The sequence below is a fragment of the Caloenas nicobarica genome, chromosome 17, assembly GCF_036013445.1.
Source record: "Caloenas nicobarica isolate bCalNic1 chromosome 17, bCalNic1.hap1, whole genome shotgun sequence".
NCBI classification, from domain to species: Eukaryota; Metazoa; Chordata; class Aves; order Columbiformes; family Columbidae; genus Caloenas; species Caloenas nicobarica.
The window spans coordinates 7,948,565-7,967,645 of record NC_088261.1 but is presented as its reverse complement, the minus strand read 5'-3'; the positions used below and the strand labels follow the sequence as shown (position 1 = coordinate 7,967,645).

General features: G+C 43.9%; 1 protein-coding gene across 2 annotated transcripts; it reads right to left on the bottom strand.

Moving 5' to 3' along the window:
• Window positions 1–2,707: 2,707 nt before the first annotated feature.
• On the bottom strand, window positions 2,708–18,613 carry EIF4H (eukaryotic translation initiation factor 4H). 2 transcript variants are annotated; one of them, XM_065647040.1, is made up of 7 exons: window positions 18,505–18,613; window positions 12,705–12,889; window positions 11,622–11,686; window positions 11,417–11,516; window positions 10,672–10,737; window positions 8,626–8,784; window positions 2,708–8,501 (listed from the first exon to the last, which is right to left on the bottom strand). In XM_065647040.1, exons 1-7 carry the CDS (start codon window positions 18,561–18,563, stop codon window positions 8,365–8,367), a joined length of 771 nt encoding a protein of 256 aa, XP_065503112.1. In that variant the 5' UTR covers window positions 18,564–18,613; the 3' UTR covers window positions 2,708–8,364. The 2 variants fall into 2 exon arrangements, with proteins under 2 accessions (XP_065503112.1, XP_065503113.1); XM_065647041.1 differs by lacking the exon at window positions 10,672–10,737.
• Window positions 18,614–19,081: the final 468 nt, after the last annotated feature.

The window sequence follows — 19,081 nt, the reverse complement described above, 5'->3', positions numbered from 1 at the left end:
AGAATAAAACTACTTCTTATGCCTCAGCATTGGCTGTTTGCAGACATCATGCACAATTTCACGGTAGTCTTAAGAAAAATAGTAGCTCATGATTTTTTTTTTTTTTTTTTTTACGCTTGAATAGAATAAGGTGGGCTTATGAATAACGTGGGGTTTATCTACTGGCTCAAAGCCCCATTACAGTAGACAACATGTGTATCCTGCTCCAGGAATAGGAAATTCTGCACACGCACATAGCAGCCTCGTGTAGTTGTAGCTGCTGGAGTGCAACAGGCAGCTGGGCACATGCTTTACAACCGCAAAAAAACTTGTTTCATGCTGCCTCTCACTCAGGCTCTATAACACCTCTCTTACATACAGGCATGTAAATTATTCAGTAAAGGGAAATTCTGTTATATTTAAATTAAGGCACTCTCAAGCTGCCACAACCAGGCATCTACATCCCCCTCTCTCTATGACAGAAGATGACTCTTCTATCAGAAAAGTGATAAAATAGCCAACTGTTTACAACTTCTGCAAGTCTGGGATGGGAAATTTGCTATCAAGCTTCTAGATGAAACTTTGCTTTCATAAGATAGTTAATCACCGTCTGCACAAAAATATTTAGACTTTCTTTTAATTCTGAGGTGCAAAAATAATTGCTTGCATGCACCTTCCAGAGCTGCTCCCACACGGAATCCGGGTGCAGAAGCCGATCGTGAAATCAGTACAGATAATCTGAACCAAAGATTAGAAGAGCAAGACCCAGCTTTGAGTTGCTTGCCTGGTTTCTGGCTGGCCTCTATGTAGAAGGTATTACATAATGTAGAACACTTTTCTGACTGTTAAAAACAGTTGCTAAAAACCTGGCATTTCTAGCAGAGGTCTTAGGGATTAAGTAGTTTATCAGGGGCTTTCTAGCATTTTGGTTTTTTATTTAAACACATGCTGGTAAGTGAAGTTTTAAAAAAAAAAAGTTGTTTATAGCAGAACTGTTGCTCTGAACATGCTGGAGACAATTAGTTTGTCTCTTTCATATAAAAAAAAAAAAGTCGCCTATTTTATTAGGAACAGGCGATGCTAAAAAGGTACCAGGTACTTGCATATGGGTTCTCTGATTGGTCTCGCAGCTTCAGAGATGAGTCAGTGCCGTGTATGGACGTTACCACAGCTGGCTCAGGCTGCAGCATCTTGTGTTAGTTCCTGATTATCTCCTGGGCCAACGCGACTGCTCAGCCTCTCCAGAGCAGGCGGAGGCTGTTGCGGTGCCCAGGGAGCAGCATCGGGACCAAGGATGGAGCGATGCCCTTTGAAGACACCAGTCCTTGGTTGAGACCAACCACCCTAACTTTGATTAGAAGGTAATTACCACAGTAATGCAGGCAGTGGTACAGACGGCATCTCACTTCTTCGTATGTCTCACAAGGACTCAGTGCGGGAGTTTAGAATGAGAACATCACTCTGAGCACCTACCAACACCACCACGAGCTCGGCCCTTTGGGAGGCCAGAGCGAGCCCCCTCTGTCACACAGATAACGGCCCCCCAGACACCAAACCCAGCGTGTGACACCAGGCGCTGCCCCGTGTCAACCCTCCCCCTCCTGTCACCCCTGTGCCTCATCCAGACCTGCTGCCAGAAACCACTTCAGCTCTGAGAAAAGATCAAAGACACAGGCGCACCATGCTCTTATCTACTGCCACATAAAATGCCACATGACAACGTCACCTTTTCAAAGCTTACTCACTTTAGCTTCGCTTTGTTTTCCCCCCATAGCAAACATATAGGCAACTACTCCTTCAGCCAGTCTGACCAGCTAACCAAACCCTCTTTTTCTCCTTTTACTACAAAACTAACCAGTTGTAGAGAATTCTCTTTTGGCCCAGAGAGATCAGGAGAGTCCATCCTCCACCCCCGCCCAGCTTACCTGTTGGGGTTGGGAGGCTGAATGCCCAGGGGGCCAGTTTACATCCTTCCAGATAAAGGTGGGGTCTGCCCAAGGACCAGCTGGTTTTGCTTGAACCAGGTATTGTGACTAATGCTGATCAGAAATTCTCAGTGAAACAACGATTAGAAATCAACGCATCATCCAAACCTGACCTTTCCACACAGAAACACATGCAAAGCTGCAAACATTGAGGAAACGTTTCTGAGCCTCGACTGGCTCTTTCCCCCAGAGCTCATAAGCTTTGTGATCAAGCGTTACCTACTTTGCAGGAGACCAGCATTCAAATCCTCCTCACTCTGGGACCAGAATAACCACACATCTCATCCCAACCACTAATTATTTGTTTGGCCAGATTCTCACGGCAATTTTAATGGAAGTCAAGTCTTGGAGGAAATTTTCTCATTTGTTAAAGTAGCCCACGAACGTTTCTGTATGGCCCAAGAAATGGCTTTTCCTCTTGGCTGTAGTCGCGTGAGCGTCTCCCCAGCTGAAGGGGAAGTGCTGCCTCTCGCCTGGCCCCGGCTGCATGCCCTGCTGCAAACCCCATCTGCTCACCCGAAACCAAAAGCGGCTCCGTTCCAGCTGAAGATACATGCTGCTACCACCCAGTGGAAACACAGCTCACAGCGAGGATTTTTGGGTGCTTCACAAAAATTTGGCCAAGTCAGGTTTGCGAAATTTATCCCATATGTCCCTCTGGTGCTGTAAAGGTTCTTCCCGTTCTTACCCTGCTTAGTTCATCCTTGTAGACACCATCATTCTTAAATGTGAACACAAAAGCCTTGAAGGTTTAAATGCTTTTATTTGATTTGTATACAGCAATACAAATTATACAGATTCATTACAGTACAGATTTTGCAGGGGTTTATAGAGGTACTTAGTGATTTTTTGGTTTATTTAAAAGAACGAGGCAGATCTTGGGAGCATGGTGACATGGACAAAATCTCACAGTAGGAAGCGAATCCCTACCATGGGGAACACTAACCTGGCCCAAACCTACTGTGCAGAAAGGTGGTGGCAGCGTTCCCCACAATGACATACCCCAAACATCAACCCTGGGACGCTCTAGAGCTTTTCACAAGAAATTCTGAGCTTACAGGTGAGCAGGTTGTTCCTGTACCAGCGCTGAAGGTCCTTAAAGCCCTTGGACGCACTTTGCTGTAAAGGGGACAGACATGAGGGGAGCTGATGTTCAAATTAACCTGCTGTCGAGCAGGCAACGTGACGTAACAGCATTGCTGCAGCTATGGAAAAGGAAACCATAAAATGCTTTAGTCACCCAAACAGTTACAGTAAGATGAGGAACGTGATCTTAGACCTAATAATGGCGACACCTCACACACCATGACACATGTGCAAACAGAACTCCATCTCCCATTTCTTGTGCCCATCTAAGCTTTAGGTTTAAGTGAGCCAGACTTGAGGAGGAGCCACCCAAGCTCCCGCATAACCCCTAACGCGCAGGATGGGTGCAAGCCGAACACCTATGGCTTTGGGAGTATGTTCCTCCGGTTAGTCCAGAACGTACAATGTCATCAGGATATTGCTATTACCAACGGGCATCAGGCTGGAGAGGCAAGTGTCTGGCACTGAAGGGTTAAATCATTTCAGAAAAATGATTACACCATTTTAAACACTTCTAATAGGTTGCATTTAACAGATATAGTGAGTGGTATCACAAATAACAGAGTAAATTGCACACTATATAAATAAAATGTATGCATCCAATAAAAGACTGCTCTCTGCCACTTCAAACGTATCCAATTCCTTGAAATCCTGCAGTGGATAAGTGGCATTTGAGAGGAGGGATTCAGCTACCAGATTGGAAAATTCCAGTCTCAGCTAGAAATCAAATTCCTCTTCAGCTACAGAAACTCCCCTTTCTAAAAATTTAAGACAAGCATCACCTACAAAATTGCAACCCAAGAATCCAGGCCAGAGAAGTGCCCCTGAGAACTCCAAAGGGAACCGATTCTGCGCTAGAATATGCCGGGCTACACGCGAACAGCCCCGTTCCTTCAGAGCCTTTGCTCTCGTCTGGTAGCGAAACACAGGAACCATCAAAATGTAAAACATAAATGTAACAGAAATGTAAAGATGCTCGCGGTTAACAGCTTATTGCCCGTGTTCTTGCTGTAAGCCAGCGTGAATAATCTCGAGAGGTACTTCCACACACTGCGAAGGAACGAGGTCGCGGTAGAAAACCAGTGATCTGTGCCTGGCTTCAAACACGCAGCCTTTGCCCAAAACACACTCGGTGTGAACAGGGGAATAATTCCTGGAAAACAGTTGCTCCAAACAGCTTTGCTCAAAGCAGCCAGTGGGACGGGCGGCTCTGCGAGCTGCTACATGCAAGGGCCCTGCTGAAGGGGTCGCACATGCATTTCCAAATTTGCTGGCTTACTTATTAAATCTTTTCTACAAAAAGGGTTGCATTGTCACAGGATTTGCTCTAAAATATTATCATCTTTTCTGAAGATAAGTCAGCAGCTAGTACTACAGGGAACAAATGCTTCTTCTATGTGCTAAAGTCAGGATTGAAATGGTAACAGAATTCGTAAGACAAGCTGAAAAATATCAGCATCATCCAAAACTGCCCAGGGACAGCAAGTCTTGGCCACAATCACTATCACAACCAGCAGAACTTCAGAAACATATGGTCAACATTGGAGACTCTTAGTACCAGCACATCTCAGTAGTAGGTTAACATGCTGTTGCTACTTCAGAAAGGCAGGTAAGCCAACCTCAAGGGCATGGATTTAACATCACCAGCCAGTCATTTGAATATGTGAACACTCCTCCACCTCTTCCCTCAGCCATCAGAGCATTCGTGACCACAAGCACAAAGAGCCCTGTGGATGCTGCTACTGACTCGCATGGTCCAGTGAGTTGGCAACACACCAATGCCAGCACTGGGATGCTGCTGTTAGACTGGGATTAGCTGTCCCGAGACTGCTCCTGGGCTTGGGAGCTCAGCAGGATTTAGGTTTTGGTGGGTGAGTTTTGCAGCACATTAGGCATGTGCTGCTTATTCCTGCATCACCCCACAGCTCTTTCAGACACCACACCAGGGAAACACAAGGCCCTTCCTCTGACAGCAAAGCTGTGCTTAATTCAGTTTCCATTCCAAAACCTGGCTGCTGCATTCCTGACTTCAGCTTTGTTCATTTTTGGTTTTTTAAGTTCAAGCTTGAAGAAAGCTCTGCACAGCTACTAGAAATAACTCAGTGAGAATATGAACAGCCACAAAGTGAATTATCCATTTGTTATCACTGCTGGTAACCTCCTCGGTCTAGGCTTTGCCATGCCAGGTTTAGCTTTAAGCTGCAAGTAAAACTGAGCATTGCAGATTAAACCTTAACTGCTTTGTGCTGATGGGATGGGGAAAAATAATCTTGCTTCCTCCTACAAAATTTAAATGCCACATCCATGTATTAAATATAGTTTTGTCAACTGTTGACACAGCTAGTCTGATATGCTTGCATATAGAAAAATGATAACAAATTAAATTTTTGAAGGGGGAAAAGAAAAAGGGACTGGAGGAGTCTGACCCTGAGCCATATGGGAAGCATAATGCAGAATGCTCAAAGAAAGCAGGCAATGGATTAACGTTTGCATACGAAGAACTACTAAAATAAATAAATAAATGAAATGATATGGGATTAGGCTGCATTCACTAGTGGGAAACCCTTGATCAAACAAAGATTAGCAGGTAGATAAAAAACTTCTTAGTTATGAGCCACTTGCCATCTCTCTACCTTTGCCAGAAATCAGTGTTACTTTCCTCCATGCAGAGTGAGGAAATTATTGCTCCCACCATCAGATTTGGAAGGCCAGTTAGGAGCAAGCTGGAGGACACCACTGGCACCCAGCAATCCCTACTCCTACACGTACAACTCAGTTTATTGTTCCTGTAGGAATCAGGTGCTGGCACACACACCGTGTCAGCAGCTCCAGAGCAGGATTTGTGTTCTCTGCTCAAACTGTGGCACGGGCAGGTCTGAAGAGAGCAGACTGAGCAACCAGGAGGCAGGAACACTTCCCATCCTTTCATGCCACGGGAAGCAGTACAACCAGCCAGAAGGTCAGAGCTCATTTCCTCAATAAAAACACAACTCTCCCTCTTTTCCCGTACCCTGCAGCACACACATACTGCAAAGAGACAGGGCCACAGCATCATTATGTCTAGAGGGAAACCGGTCAGCTGAAAAAGTTGGGAGAAACTGGGCAAGACAGCAGCAAGCTGATATATTAAACTGTGTCTCACCACAAAGACTCCACATCAAACCGATCACCGCTCACAGGGGAAGGACGCACAGTTTGCCCTGTACCAGACAGGGAATTCCAGACAGCAGAACCTGTGGGAAATCACACCCAAAACTCCATGACCTGCTCCAAGTTCTGCCTGGCAGCCTGGGCCACACAACTGCAGGACAAAGAACCTGGGCTCACTTCCACTTGCACACAGTTTTTACTTAACCATCTCCTGCACGTTCCAACAGTTGTTTAGATTCAATTCCTCCCCTTTATCTTTTCCTCCCCCCACTTACTTGTGTGAGAATGAGTCTGGTACTGCCTCCCCATAAAATGTATGGAAGCTGATCTGCAAATTAACACAATGTTTGAAAACTGAGGGGTGGGCAGTGAAACATGCTATAGCGGACTCAAAGAAAGACCAATGTTAAATATTACTTAATGTTTTCTTTTATTTAAAAGATCATTCACAAAATACCATATCCATAAATTCATTTTGTTATGAAGCAGAATGTGTTAAGTGTTTGGAATTCTTTTCTTTTCCTTTTTTTTTTTTTTTTGTTTTTACATTTAAAAGTCAACTGTCCTGACTAGAGGTGAGTTTTTATAAGGGAATTTGTTCTTAAAATCTTTTCCACATTGAAGATGTAAATAGGTCAATTATTGGTTTGGAATACAACCACACAAATGCATGTCTCTTAAATTAAGTATTAGTGTTAGACAAATGGTTCTTATCTCAGAAGCAGATTAAGTGACAGGCAGAAGGAAGAAAAGAGCAGTTCTGTAAATTGCTGGGACTCTGACATTACAATGGTAATTTTAGGGAAGAAATCCACTCCCAGCAGAGATGCTGGCAGTGGAGCAGCCACGCTTCCAAACTCCTCGTGCAACACGCAGGTGTGCTAGCTGGTTTCACTGAGAGCCGGCAGCACAAGCATTAGGGGCCCAACACTTTCTCATGCATTGGACATATCCACACTTCAGTGTTACAGATCCAGGTTTGGGGTTTAAACATGAATGATCTCTCTCCTTTTGCTCCAGCGTCCCCTCCTTCCTCCCACACAAGACTCCCAACACCAGCAAGAAACATTTCAAGTGAAGAGAGATGAAGCAATTAGATATGCTTTTTAACTAAACTTCTACACAAAGAGAATCTATAGCAGAACAATTTCTAATCTGCCCATTTTCAAGGAATTCTGAAAGCAGAGGTCTTAAAACTCTATACCACTGGGCAAAGAAACAGAGGGGATAATGGCAATTACATACTGCATGGTAAAGTATACACTCCTTAAGCAAAAATAAAGAAGTCAATTTTATTTGTAGAAACTTTGTTTAAAAATTTACCAAACATGTAAAACCCAAAAAAATGTAAGCAGGAGGAGCCAGTGAGCGGTTGTGCTCAAATGGGCACATTCTTGCAGCACTAACCTTGAGCTCAGAGGTGTACTATCATACCATTTGGAAGTCAATAGACGGCCACCAGCAAGAATCTGATGGCAGACACTTTATCCATGCTGATGCCACCACCTATTCACCAAGCTCCTTGCATCTATTAAATTGATACTTCCTCATAACCTGTGTGAAAGGGCAGTTATCCCTTTCAGTTTTACAAAGGGCTCTGCTGTATACAGTAATCCTATCACCAATTGTCACAAATGGTATTTCACTACTTGGTCAGAACTGTGAATTTCTCTCTTGAACTCATCTGGGCTCTCCAGTTTTCCTCTTCAGAGCTACAGCAATACAGAACAAGACATGCAGGTCGGAAGAGGAGCACTGAGGAAGTAAAAGGAAACAATGCAGGGCAATAACTAAGTCTAACCTGTGCTTCTAAAGTAAAACAAACTCAGAAAGGAAGAAGTTGAAGCAGCACCTTTGTCCAGAGACCTCCACACTCGTGAAGCAGCCACACTGCCTTATCTACTGGCAAGTGTGCTGCTTGGAAGGAAACAGAAGAGGGAAACTCAGCACAAAGCAGGCACTAGATACAGCAAAGCCAAGAACGTACTAAAAACCACTTGTTAACAGCTGACATGCATTCACAAGCTCTGTGTTTTCGGTTTCAAAGAGGACAAATGCCAGATGGCAGGAATGGTAAACTGCAGGGTTGACATTCCAGCAGAGCTAGTCACTCTGTACTGTCTTGCTTTTTCTCCCGCCTCCCCATTCCCTCTCAACCCCAAACTCAGTCGTGCTCTTTTACTACTTCCTCTCGGGGCTTGGCTCCACCAAAGATAGCAGAGTTTGGGTTGGCTACTTGATTGAGGGGGGTATCAACTGTTCGAGGTTTGAGCTGAAGTCGGGGTCGCTGTGCTCTTTCCTCTGAAAGAAAAAACATTACGGTTTTAAGATCTGTCTGTCAAGGGTAGCAGTTTTAACCTGACAAAGTAAGCAGGAGGCTCCTTCACAAAGGAAAACCGAATTACAGAAGATATAAAGAGTTTACCTTCTGTTGGCTCTCTGAAGTCCATGGAAGATCCACGAAGGGGAGGCCCATCTCTGAAGCGACCAGTGCCACCGCTTCCCATTGAGGCACCTGGTGGTCGCCGGTCTCCAGGGCGGGTTCCTCTACCCCGGCCTCCCAAGAAGTCATCATCTTTGAATCCTGAAGACGGAAGACAGTACATTTAAATGGCACATTTTCCAATACTTTTAATCTAGATTTTTATCTGGATGACTGGAAAAACCTTGCAAGTCACTGCTGTCAGTCCAAGATGATACACTGAGAGCCTTTGTCTGTAGACACATTGTGTTAGAGATCTGTGAAGCATTCTAGAAGAGTCACACAGATTCCATTTCAAACCAAGTACAGTATGCCACATTCAGAAACTGCTTTATCCACCTAGAGGCTTATTGAGTGTTGGAGAGTGGGTCATCAAGTGAGCTTAAAATATGAGCTTCAGCTGCAACTTCAGATTGTTAACACCATTAGCTGAATTCAGAAACAAGTACTCAGAGTACTTCTGTAGTCACAAGATGACACTGGCTACCGCCTTAGCAAGAAATCTGCAGGAGCGGAGCAAATGGGAAAATAACTAGGGAGTAATGAAATACATAGTCCTTACAAAACAAAGCATTTGAAAAACAGAGCAAAACCCCAAGGCTTTTTAGTTGTACTATAAACTGACCAGGCATTTACTAGACTAATTAAAGAGCTGTAAAAACACAATTCAGACTTTAAACATGAAACTGACTGCACTTCTTCAGTTTATGTATCAAAAGAGGCAAGAACTGTCTGTCACTGGCCAGAGCTCCATTCTGTACTAAGGACTATCCTCAGGTATCCCTCCAAGCCCTCATCTGCATCAATGGGAGGAGGATGCTTTAGGCCAGCAGCACATCTAACGGGAATATACTCAGTTTTTCAAAAGCTGCCTGGAAGAGAAAGTTGTTTTGGTCCCATCTGAGATCTTCCTTTCCACTTCAGTATTCTGCAGAGTTGCAGAACTGTCCCTTACTTCAGTGCCAAACAACCATCTTTAAAGACTTGATCCAAAGCAAGGCTGTGCAACCTGAGAAGAAAAGCTTCTGTAGCAACTAAGACTTAAATGCGAAGCTTTTGGCTCACAAATCGCTCACCCAGCATCTAACAAGCTGAGATGCATCTGCATTTCAAGCAGCTGCCGGAAAAAAAGGTATAAAGCTACGACACCAGAATGCTTAGCTACAAAGGCAGGTCAAGCGCAGCGCTGTAGCAAGCTCTCTCTCTCCAGCACCATGCTTCAGTCTCATGCTAGTGTCAAGGACACACTTTGTTACTATTCCGTTTATGTTGTCCGTTCCACTCACGCAGAGACCAGACATCGCAAAGTTGCATTTGCCAACATCTCCCCATCAGAAAATGGACCAAACCCATGACTTCAGAGGACGAAAGAAATTGTGTTAATGTCACCCTGGATTCTAATAGTTTAGAAACTGACTGGAAGTCAAGAGCAAACCCAGTGGCTCCATCAGTACCTTCCACTCAGCAAGCTCAGCCATTTGCTGCAACTTGCATTACTGTAACAGGTCTAAAGTTTAGGAACATTTTGCATTTACAATTGCTTTGGAACACTGATACCTCTTTGGAGATGTCAGTTGCTTCACAGATACACAAATTATGTCATATCTCCTTAAGAAGGTGAAAGCCTCTGCTCTGAAAGAATACAAGATCAGCTTTTCCACATGATGCGTCTGTTTCTGCTACTATTCAGAAATGTGCTTGGCCTCATGTTTCAGAAATGCTTAAAACCTAGACATGCTAGTCTACATTTGAACAAGTATTCTGTCATTTAGGATTATTTCATAAAATATACAAGCAAGACTCTTTCCTCTATTATAAGGCAATGGAAGATTCCCCCTGAAGAATCCCACTGCAGCTGTAGGATGTCCAAAGTTGACAAACAGTAGATTCAATCAAAACAGTAATGGGAAAAAAATGTAGCTGACATGAAAATGAGAACATTTCTGTGCCTTTTAGGCTACCTATCTGTATAAGTGTTAATACTGATACCAGAATTGAAGTCATCTCTGGAATCCCATCCACCTCCTCTGGATTCTCGGGGACCTCCTCCCATTCCTAGGAAAAAAGCCACAATTGCGTTCAAGTCTGAAGCTATGGGCAAGACTGATCATGGGGATACCAAACCAAAGTTTCAGTCCTTCAATATCCAAAAGTCATGCTGCTGGAAAATCCTTTTGTTTCAGTATTACCAAGTTCCGTCACATAGGAACAAAAGATCAGTTTAAGTTAACCAAGAACAAGTGGCCAAAAAAGTTGCTCTTAATACACGTTCAATGGAAACTTTAGTGAGTCTAGTTCAATTAAGCTTCAATTAAAGCAAAGCCTTTTTTTTTTTTTTTTTTACACTGGAATAGAATATAATGCACGATAAGTATTTGTATACTTGTGCTTACTTGGCTTACTTACTTTCCTTACGTTCTAATAAAATAGTAGCAGATCAGACTGTTGGGGTTATGATTGTCCTCTGCAAAATGCTATACGTTACTAGGGGTATTGGTCTCACTTCCTGGGCTAGGAGTGACAACACATTCAGCTTTTGGACACAAAGCACATCTATTCCGGACATTTCAGGAGCGGCAGCAGCTACGTTAGAAATGTGTACACACATATAAAACACATCCTTCCTACATAATCTTCATGTTTACTTGCATGCCTTGTCTTAGCATTAGTTAGCACCAGAAGTCACAACTACAACCATTATATTTAAGAAGCTATTCAGAAAAATGAAAGTCACCTCTGTCATCAGGCCCGCCACCTTTTCTGAAGCCAAAGCCACCTTTATCCTGTTTTCTGCCTTCTGCTATGTCCACTCGGAGTGATCGATCACCCAAAAGCTGTTAAAGAGGAGAATCTCTTGAGAATTTACCATATGGGCTGCCAAGGACTTTGAGACTTGTGCTTATCTTTTTATTTCACAAATTAATTGCAGGTATACTTACTGCACCATCATATGTAAGAGCTTCCTTGAGCGACTCCACCTCATCAAACTCTACGTAACAAAATCCTGTAAGAAGAACCTCACAAGTTAATATCAGCACTTTAAAAGGCCTTTGTAAGAAGCTACTCTTCCTGCATATCTGCTAATAGCCTCCCCTCTCTTTCAAACATGAGCTACGATATGGTAAGTGTAAGATGTACACAGCTCTGAAACCAAACATCATTAACGATGAATGCATTTACCTGTGCCTACCAAGATGGGGACAAAGCCTGAAATAGAGCTCTGTATGGGCACTATGCAAATTCCAAGAGCCTGATTAATTTCCTTTACCATAGGTTTCTCACTACAGGTTAGATTTGATCTATGCCTTTAGACAGTTATTTAGCTAAATATTGACATTTGGTTATTAGTATTTTTAAACAAGAAGCTGAAGTATCTGCTTGGCCAGCAGTCTGATTTTGTCATCACATCATTTAGTGAATTGATTCCTTTTCTGAGATACCCTGTTGCCCAAGTTAAGACTTCCCTCCCACTCCACCAGAAGTAAATTACAAATATATTCCCTTTCCACTGGCCAACTACAATGGAAATCAGACTTGCATCCTCTAAAACAATTGTCTGAATGGCTTATCTACTTGCTTTTTCTCCCTGTCTACTAAAAAAAACCCATCAAAAACCACAGAGTTGAAGCAACAGGAGTCTTCTGAACTAAAGAAAGACTATGTAAGTACTCAACGCTTAAGGTCACAAATCTTAAGTGGAACAGACACTTCAGCTTTGTTACAATTCATACAAGACAACCAAGGTTTGAGAAGGGCCTTTTATGGTGAGGCAAATATTGACTCGTCACTGAGGTTAGCCTGTATGTTCAGAAGATGGATGTAACAGTGAATCTCATTCAAATGAGATGATGACTTGTTAGTGAATGAGAAACCTGCATAAGTCAACATACAGAACAAACACAGCTCAACAAGCTAACTGTGCTTTAGAGTAGACCGCAATTCCCCACTGAAGTGACTTTAGAAGTATCTCATTTTCTCCTACCAGTTAGCCACCTACAACTCAAACAACACTGAACACTCACCTTTAAATTTGTCTGTTTCCTTGTCTCTGACTAATCGCACACTCCTTACACTGAGATCCTTGAAGATGGCATCTATGTCTCCTTGAACGGTGTTGAAGGGTAGGTTTCCCACATACGCTGTGAAAGGGGGTTCTGTTGGCAGCTCTTTCTGCTGCTTGCGGGGACCGAGGCCACCACCACGAGACCTGTTGAAAGAAAGCACAGTGTCTCTGCAACTTGACTCCCAACACAGCCAGTAACAGAGTATATGGCACTGCTCAGGTGCTGTTTGACTGTTTGGAAACAGATTTTTCTATAACTTCGGTTAGTTTTTCCTATCCCTTTGCCTGTACCAACCACCTCCACTATTTGCTGATTCCTCTCTGGTATTACACGATGCAGTACTTCAGTGGGAAAACAAATGAACAATGTATTTAAATACACTACATGTGAACTCAGTAACAAAGTGATGAACTTCCTCCTCATCCCACAATTCATAAAGAAAAGCAACATAAGGTTATCTCTACTGTCCTCAACTCAAAACTACAACTTCTTAAACTAATCCTAGACTAGACTTTAAGAACTGAAGAAATACTGAAGAAATAACTGAAGAAATACTTGCATGGCACAGGCTCATCACCTTATCCTGAAATTAAGCTGGATCCGATTCTTTTAACTAAATAGCATATTACTACCCACTCCACAATCATCTAAATTACTTGAGCAGCATTTAGCTTAACAGAAACATCTCCTAACTCTGAAGTTATTGCCATAACTGTCAGATATCTGGACTGGAATGCTTTGAATTGAAAACATAATTAAAAAAAAAACTTGGCTGAGCAAGGTCTAATGCAGATAAACCAATTTCAGTGTTATTTGGATATTTACTTCTTCGTGTCTCATGAATTACAGACTGAGGCAAACCAGGTTGTCTTCTCCTGTCTTTTCCCTCCGTCTCAGTAAGGGCTATTGGCATCAGCTGCTGAGGAACTAGACTGTACCAGCTGAATTCTTTACTATATTAATGTAACTCATCTGTGTGTTAATTTCCTGTGGAGCCTAATCTAAAAGTAGCTTTGATCTCCTTTACAGAGAGTAATATTTGTACTGTGGGCACAAACTTTAAGTTAGAGCTCCTGGACTTCTACACTACAGGATGCCACTGTCACTGGTTCCACCACCATGTGCCTCACCTACACGATCTTTGACTTTCACCTGAGATGCCAACCTACCACATGTTCTCTTCAACGCCTCACTTTTACTGGGCTTTGTTCATGCCTGCTCCCTTTCCTAGAGGCTCACTGTGCATTTAAAAGCCCAATGGAACACAAACTGTACCAACCCAGGACTTGCTACTGTGACATGGACAATAGATTTCTGCAGAGTCCTACCTCAAATACAGAAGGTCAGATAAGCTTATTATTTCCTTCTATTCCAGCTGGTTGCACACAGCCAGAAAATCCATTGGGCAAGCAATGTACTTGTCTGCCTTTTTTTTTTTAATTCCAGAAAAAATATTATTACTAATGAATCAGATAATGCAGAAATCTTGAACAAGATTCCTTAACTCTTCCTAGGTAAACTCCTCATTTGTGCCTTTTCATAGTAGTGGCAGGAGTCATTTGTCACCAATGCTATCAGCCTTCTGTTAAATGTACTTGAATCACAACCTACATATCTTTAATTAGTGCCCACCCAAGTTCATATTTTAGCATTTTTCACAATATTCCTCATCTGCCTTTGTCTCATTAACAAGTGAGAGTCAAAAACATACTGGAGAACTAAAGCCGCTATAGTTGGGTGCTGCGTTATGTATAGCAGAATTAACTTTAGTCACAAGACTAAGTTTTAAGGAGAAACTCCAAGAAAGCTGAGGTGTTCTTCTAAAGAATTCCATAATATATAGAATGAGTTCCATACCTTTGTCCTTAATTCTCATCTATGGCCTTACAAACCGCTACTAAAATACATTTAATTTACAGACAAAAAAAAGTAATCTTAATTTTTATGTTCTATAGGAACATCAGAATTGCTTTGGCTGAGTTTAAAAGGGCATTTCCTCCTTCTGCACGTTCGCACCATGTTCCTTGAACTGCCAGTTGTCTCATTCAGGGAGCTGATTCACCTAAAAACTTGCCCTAGAGCTGAATTTTCAGCCAGATCAACCAGGTGATCTGGACAACTGCAGAGAGCTCTCCTGCCAACATGGGAAGGAGAACAAAAGCAAAGGCTGTGACTACAGCTTTCAACAGCAATCTCCCCTCACATCAACTGGAGCTGCTGCTGAAACCAAGACCCTCAAGTTAGCAATCCCCAAAAGCGTTTTTTGTGCTACAAACCTTGTTTCTACCACATTATACCAGAACTTCCCGGGATGCATGTGTGGAAATCCATGCCCTATTGTGCAATTCCTACTGATATTGTGTCAGAAAAATGAAGTATTCTCTTTGAATTTGATCCATTTGTGCCTCAGTTATCAAAGACTCAACTATATAATTGGTATTTTACTCTCCAGTTGAAGAACGAGAATGGTCAATAACTAGGTTCTAAACTAAGTTTCCTACAGAATCCAGGTATAGCAACACAAAAAGAAACTGTTTCTATACTCCCTTACATCTTTTTTCAATACTGAAACAATACAAAAATAAGGCTGACTTCGGCAACCAAACAATGAGATTGAAAGATGATGCTCTCACTTGTAACAAAACAGGACAAAAGGCAACTATAATTAAAAACATTTCTGAACTAAGGGAACTGGGTCACACCAAAGTGTTAAATGAGTATCTGCATTTCCCACTCAGCATAACTTTTGCTCAGACACAATTAGGTAATAATTATGTCATCTTAGTGTGGGAATCTGAAACACAACTATTTGATTTCTTTTTCAGAAAACCAAAGCAGAAAGCTGAAGAGGAAAGCTTGCTCCTAGCAAATATCTCTATAATTAGACTTACTTTTTGGTGGACTGAATTAATGACACGGTAAGGCCATATTGGGGTGAAAGAACAACTAAACTATCATTTTGAAGCTACTCTTTTAGACAGTTATTCTCTCCAGAAAACAAGACCTGTCAAAAGTTCAAAACAAAAAATATGTTGAAAGCTAGTATTTGAGTTTAATAGCCTTTCGCTAAGGACCAAAACAATAGCTCAGTATTTATACTTTTGCACAGCACAGAGACTAACTGGATTTGAACGTTAGTACTTTACCAGAGGCGGCATAAGGCTCAGCAGGATGCAAGCTTTGTCAAGAGTCTCCAAGCCCACAACTCTAAATACATACCCCATTTATTCAAGCAATCCAGTACATCTCTACAGTAAGCATTATACGTCTTCAGCAAAAAGCTTACCCGAGCCTAGAAATTAGGAGACATTTATTAAAACCAAATTGATAAAAGACACAGGATCCAAAATGTCGGAAGGATGAAGACTAGCTCTCCATTTTCACTTAATTGTACAGCACCTCAGCAGATGAATCTTAACCTTTCAGTAAGGTGCACAGCATTATTAGAGCCAGCACTTAAAGCCACACCTAAATAAACAGACTACCAGCAAGTCAGGAGTGATAAATACTCAGTTTCCTTCAGCTTTGAGAAGCTATACAGATGTTCAGACGCCTCAGTATGCTTAAGCATTGATTTTTGAATCAAATTTGGGGGCTCCAAAACACTTACTACAAAGCTTTTATAGTAAGCTTTTGTTATTAAAGTAACCAGCATGTTCTTCATCTGGAATTAAGTGACTTTTGCATACCATAGTATTATGCTTCAGCTCTTAATCAGCATGCTACCAGCGCACTAGCAAATCCTGCGTCTCATCACGCCATAGCCATATTCTGTTGCTCTTCCACCATAATTTTGAAGAGTATGAGAAACTGGCAGATATGTTACATATGTTCGAACTTGTTGGGAAATACTATTTTCTATCTGCCATGCTTAAATCCCATGCTCACTCTCTATACAAACCAAAGGTTATGCAAAATGCAACTTCCACAAAAGTATTCTATCTCAACTGAGCTGACAATATTTTTACAGTCCTAAAAATGAGTAAGAGTCATTTTAAGTTAACATGGGATTCTTTAAATAGAACCTTCAAGAACAGTCATGTTTTCATTACACTACATAGATCATAAGGCTTCATACAAAGTACAGAGACCTGTTAAGGTCTGAAATACTGAAATAGCTGTTAGTAATTTACTAGTAATACTGATAAATTAAATGCAAGTAGAGGTTGCACTCTAAGAGCAGTATCTAAGGCTTAAAACTACAGCTAATTCAGAAGTAGTATATTTTCTCATCTGCAGAGGCATCTACTAATCAGCAGAACACCTTTAGTTCACCAAAACAACTATCCACATCGTGCCTCAGCAAGGTAAGTACTCTATTACAGAAATCTGAATATGAAAGTAACATTTTAACTTTAATTTTATTACTTCATAGAACATGCCTACATTGACTGGGGCAGACGGTATAGTAACACCTGAATTTATCATGAGTGGCAAGTGCCACTTCAGGCTTCTGTCAAGGTTATTTGTTAGAGAATTTCAGAAATAACAGAATTATAAGTGGCTACAGCATCTGTTTGCTCTGGGACCTCTCTTCTTTAGACACAAACAGTAACTATGCATAAAAATGAGGTTACAGAGCTTGGCTGTCAGTGTGTTTCCAGAGACAAGAAAACTTACTCCTGTTATAACCTCAGCAGCAGCTCCTCCCTGCTGTCTAAGCAGTCTGAAATGGAACTGATTTATTCCTCTAAGAACAGGAAAGGACAAGAACACCGTTGATCAGGAAACATATATTGGAATATTAGATTATAAAATAGCATATTCGTTAAGATTTGTTCAGTTTATTTCATAGCTTTATGCCTACTGATTTATTTCAGTGCACACAGAAACTTATATGGCACCGACCTTCAAAAAAGTCAATTACTAATTACATTTTCCTAACTTAAGACAAAATTCATAATTGCTGGTTATCGCTTTTGTAGCTACTCCCCATATGCAATTTCCAGCAAAGAAACAGAGGTGAGACAAGTCCTGTTCCCAAGGACCAGGGATTTGGAGTCAACACTCGGATAACGCAGGACGGTGGCTCCCAGCCCTCCCTCCCCCATCTCTTCCCCGCTGCAGGGATCACAACGCTGCCCGCTCCCGGGGGCACCTTGCCGTGCGGAGCTCGTCCCGCCACAACAGAAGCCTCTCATCCCCTCCACCAGTCCTTCATGAGAAGCTCCTTCCTCCCATCTCCCGGTCCGTGCCTGCAGGAGCTCCTCACGGCCTATCTTGGCTCTGGCCCAGCGCCTCCCTAAATCGCCTCCCTAAATCCCCCCCCCCCTCCACTCGTCTCCGGGCCGGCGGGAACACAGCGACACCCTCCTCCCCGCGCCCCTTCCCGGCGCTCAGAAGCCGGCAGGGCCTAAACCTTGCGGCACTGTGGAGAGGGGACGGTGGCTACCCCCTCCCGGGACACCGCAGCCTCCTCCCCGCCTCACAAAGCGGGCCCGCCAGGGCCAGAGGAAAACGTGCCCCGCCAGGCTCACCCCCGCCTGCCGGAGAAGGGAAGGCGGCGGGGCAAGACGGGCTCCAACAGCTCCTAGGGGCAGCGCCCCCCTCGCCTCCCTCCCCACCCGCCCCCCTGCCGTGCCCGCCCGCCATCTCCACGGGGGAAGGGGCAGGCTAGGCCCTGCCCGGCCGCGCCCCCGCCTCGCCCGGCCGCGGGAGGCACGGAGCGCCACTCCCTCCTTCCTTCCCTGCTCCGGGGGGAGCCCTCGGCGCTCCCCAGCGGCCCGGGCCCTGGAGCCGCCCGCAGCGCCGCGCTCACCCCCGGCCGCCGCCGAAGCTGCTGTAGGCCCGATCGTCGTAAGGATCAAAATCCGCCATCGCCACCTCAGCCTCCTCCCCGTGCGAGCGTGACAGGACCGCGCCCGCAGGACCCCGCGCCGCTTATATACGGGGGAGCCCGGGCCAGGGCTGCCCTTCGCGGTGCCTGTCTTCAGCTCTCCGCCCCGCCGGGGCTGTCTGCGCCACTGCCTGTCGGGAAGTCATGTCGCCTGGGCGGGCAGCGGCCGCCGCGGCCCAGCCCGGTCGTGGCTCCGCCTGCGCCGCCTTGGCGGGGGCTCCCAGGGCAGCGCCCGGTACGCGCTTGGGGGGTCAGGGCTGGACGTTTATTGGTGACACGAGGCCAGGGCTTTGGCTCTGCAGTGTGCTCTAACCGCCCCGGCGCGTTAGCCGCTGAGCTCTCATGTGTCCCCAGATCGCATTGCTGCCGGTGCTGAGGGGATCAAACACAGAGATGGTTCGTGCTCCGGGCGTTACACTTGTTCTCTGCGCTCCCGTGACTGCCGCCAGAGCCTGCAAGGCAGGCAGCAAACGGGCACGATTTTTGCATGGGAGCCGGA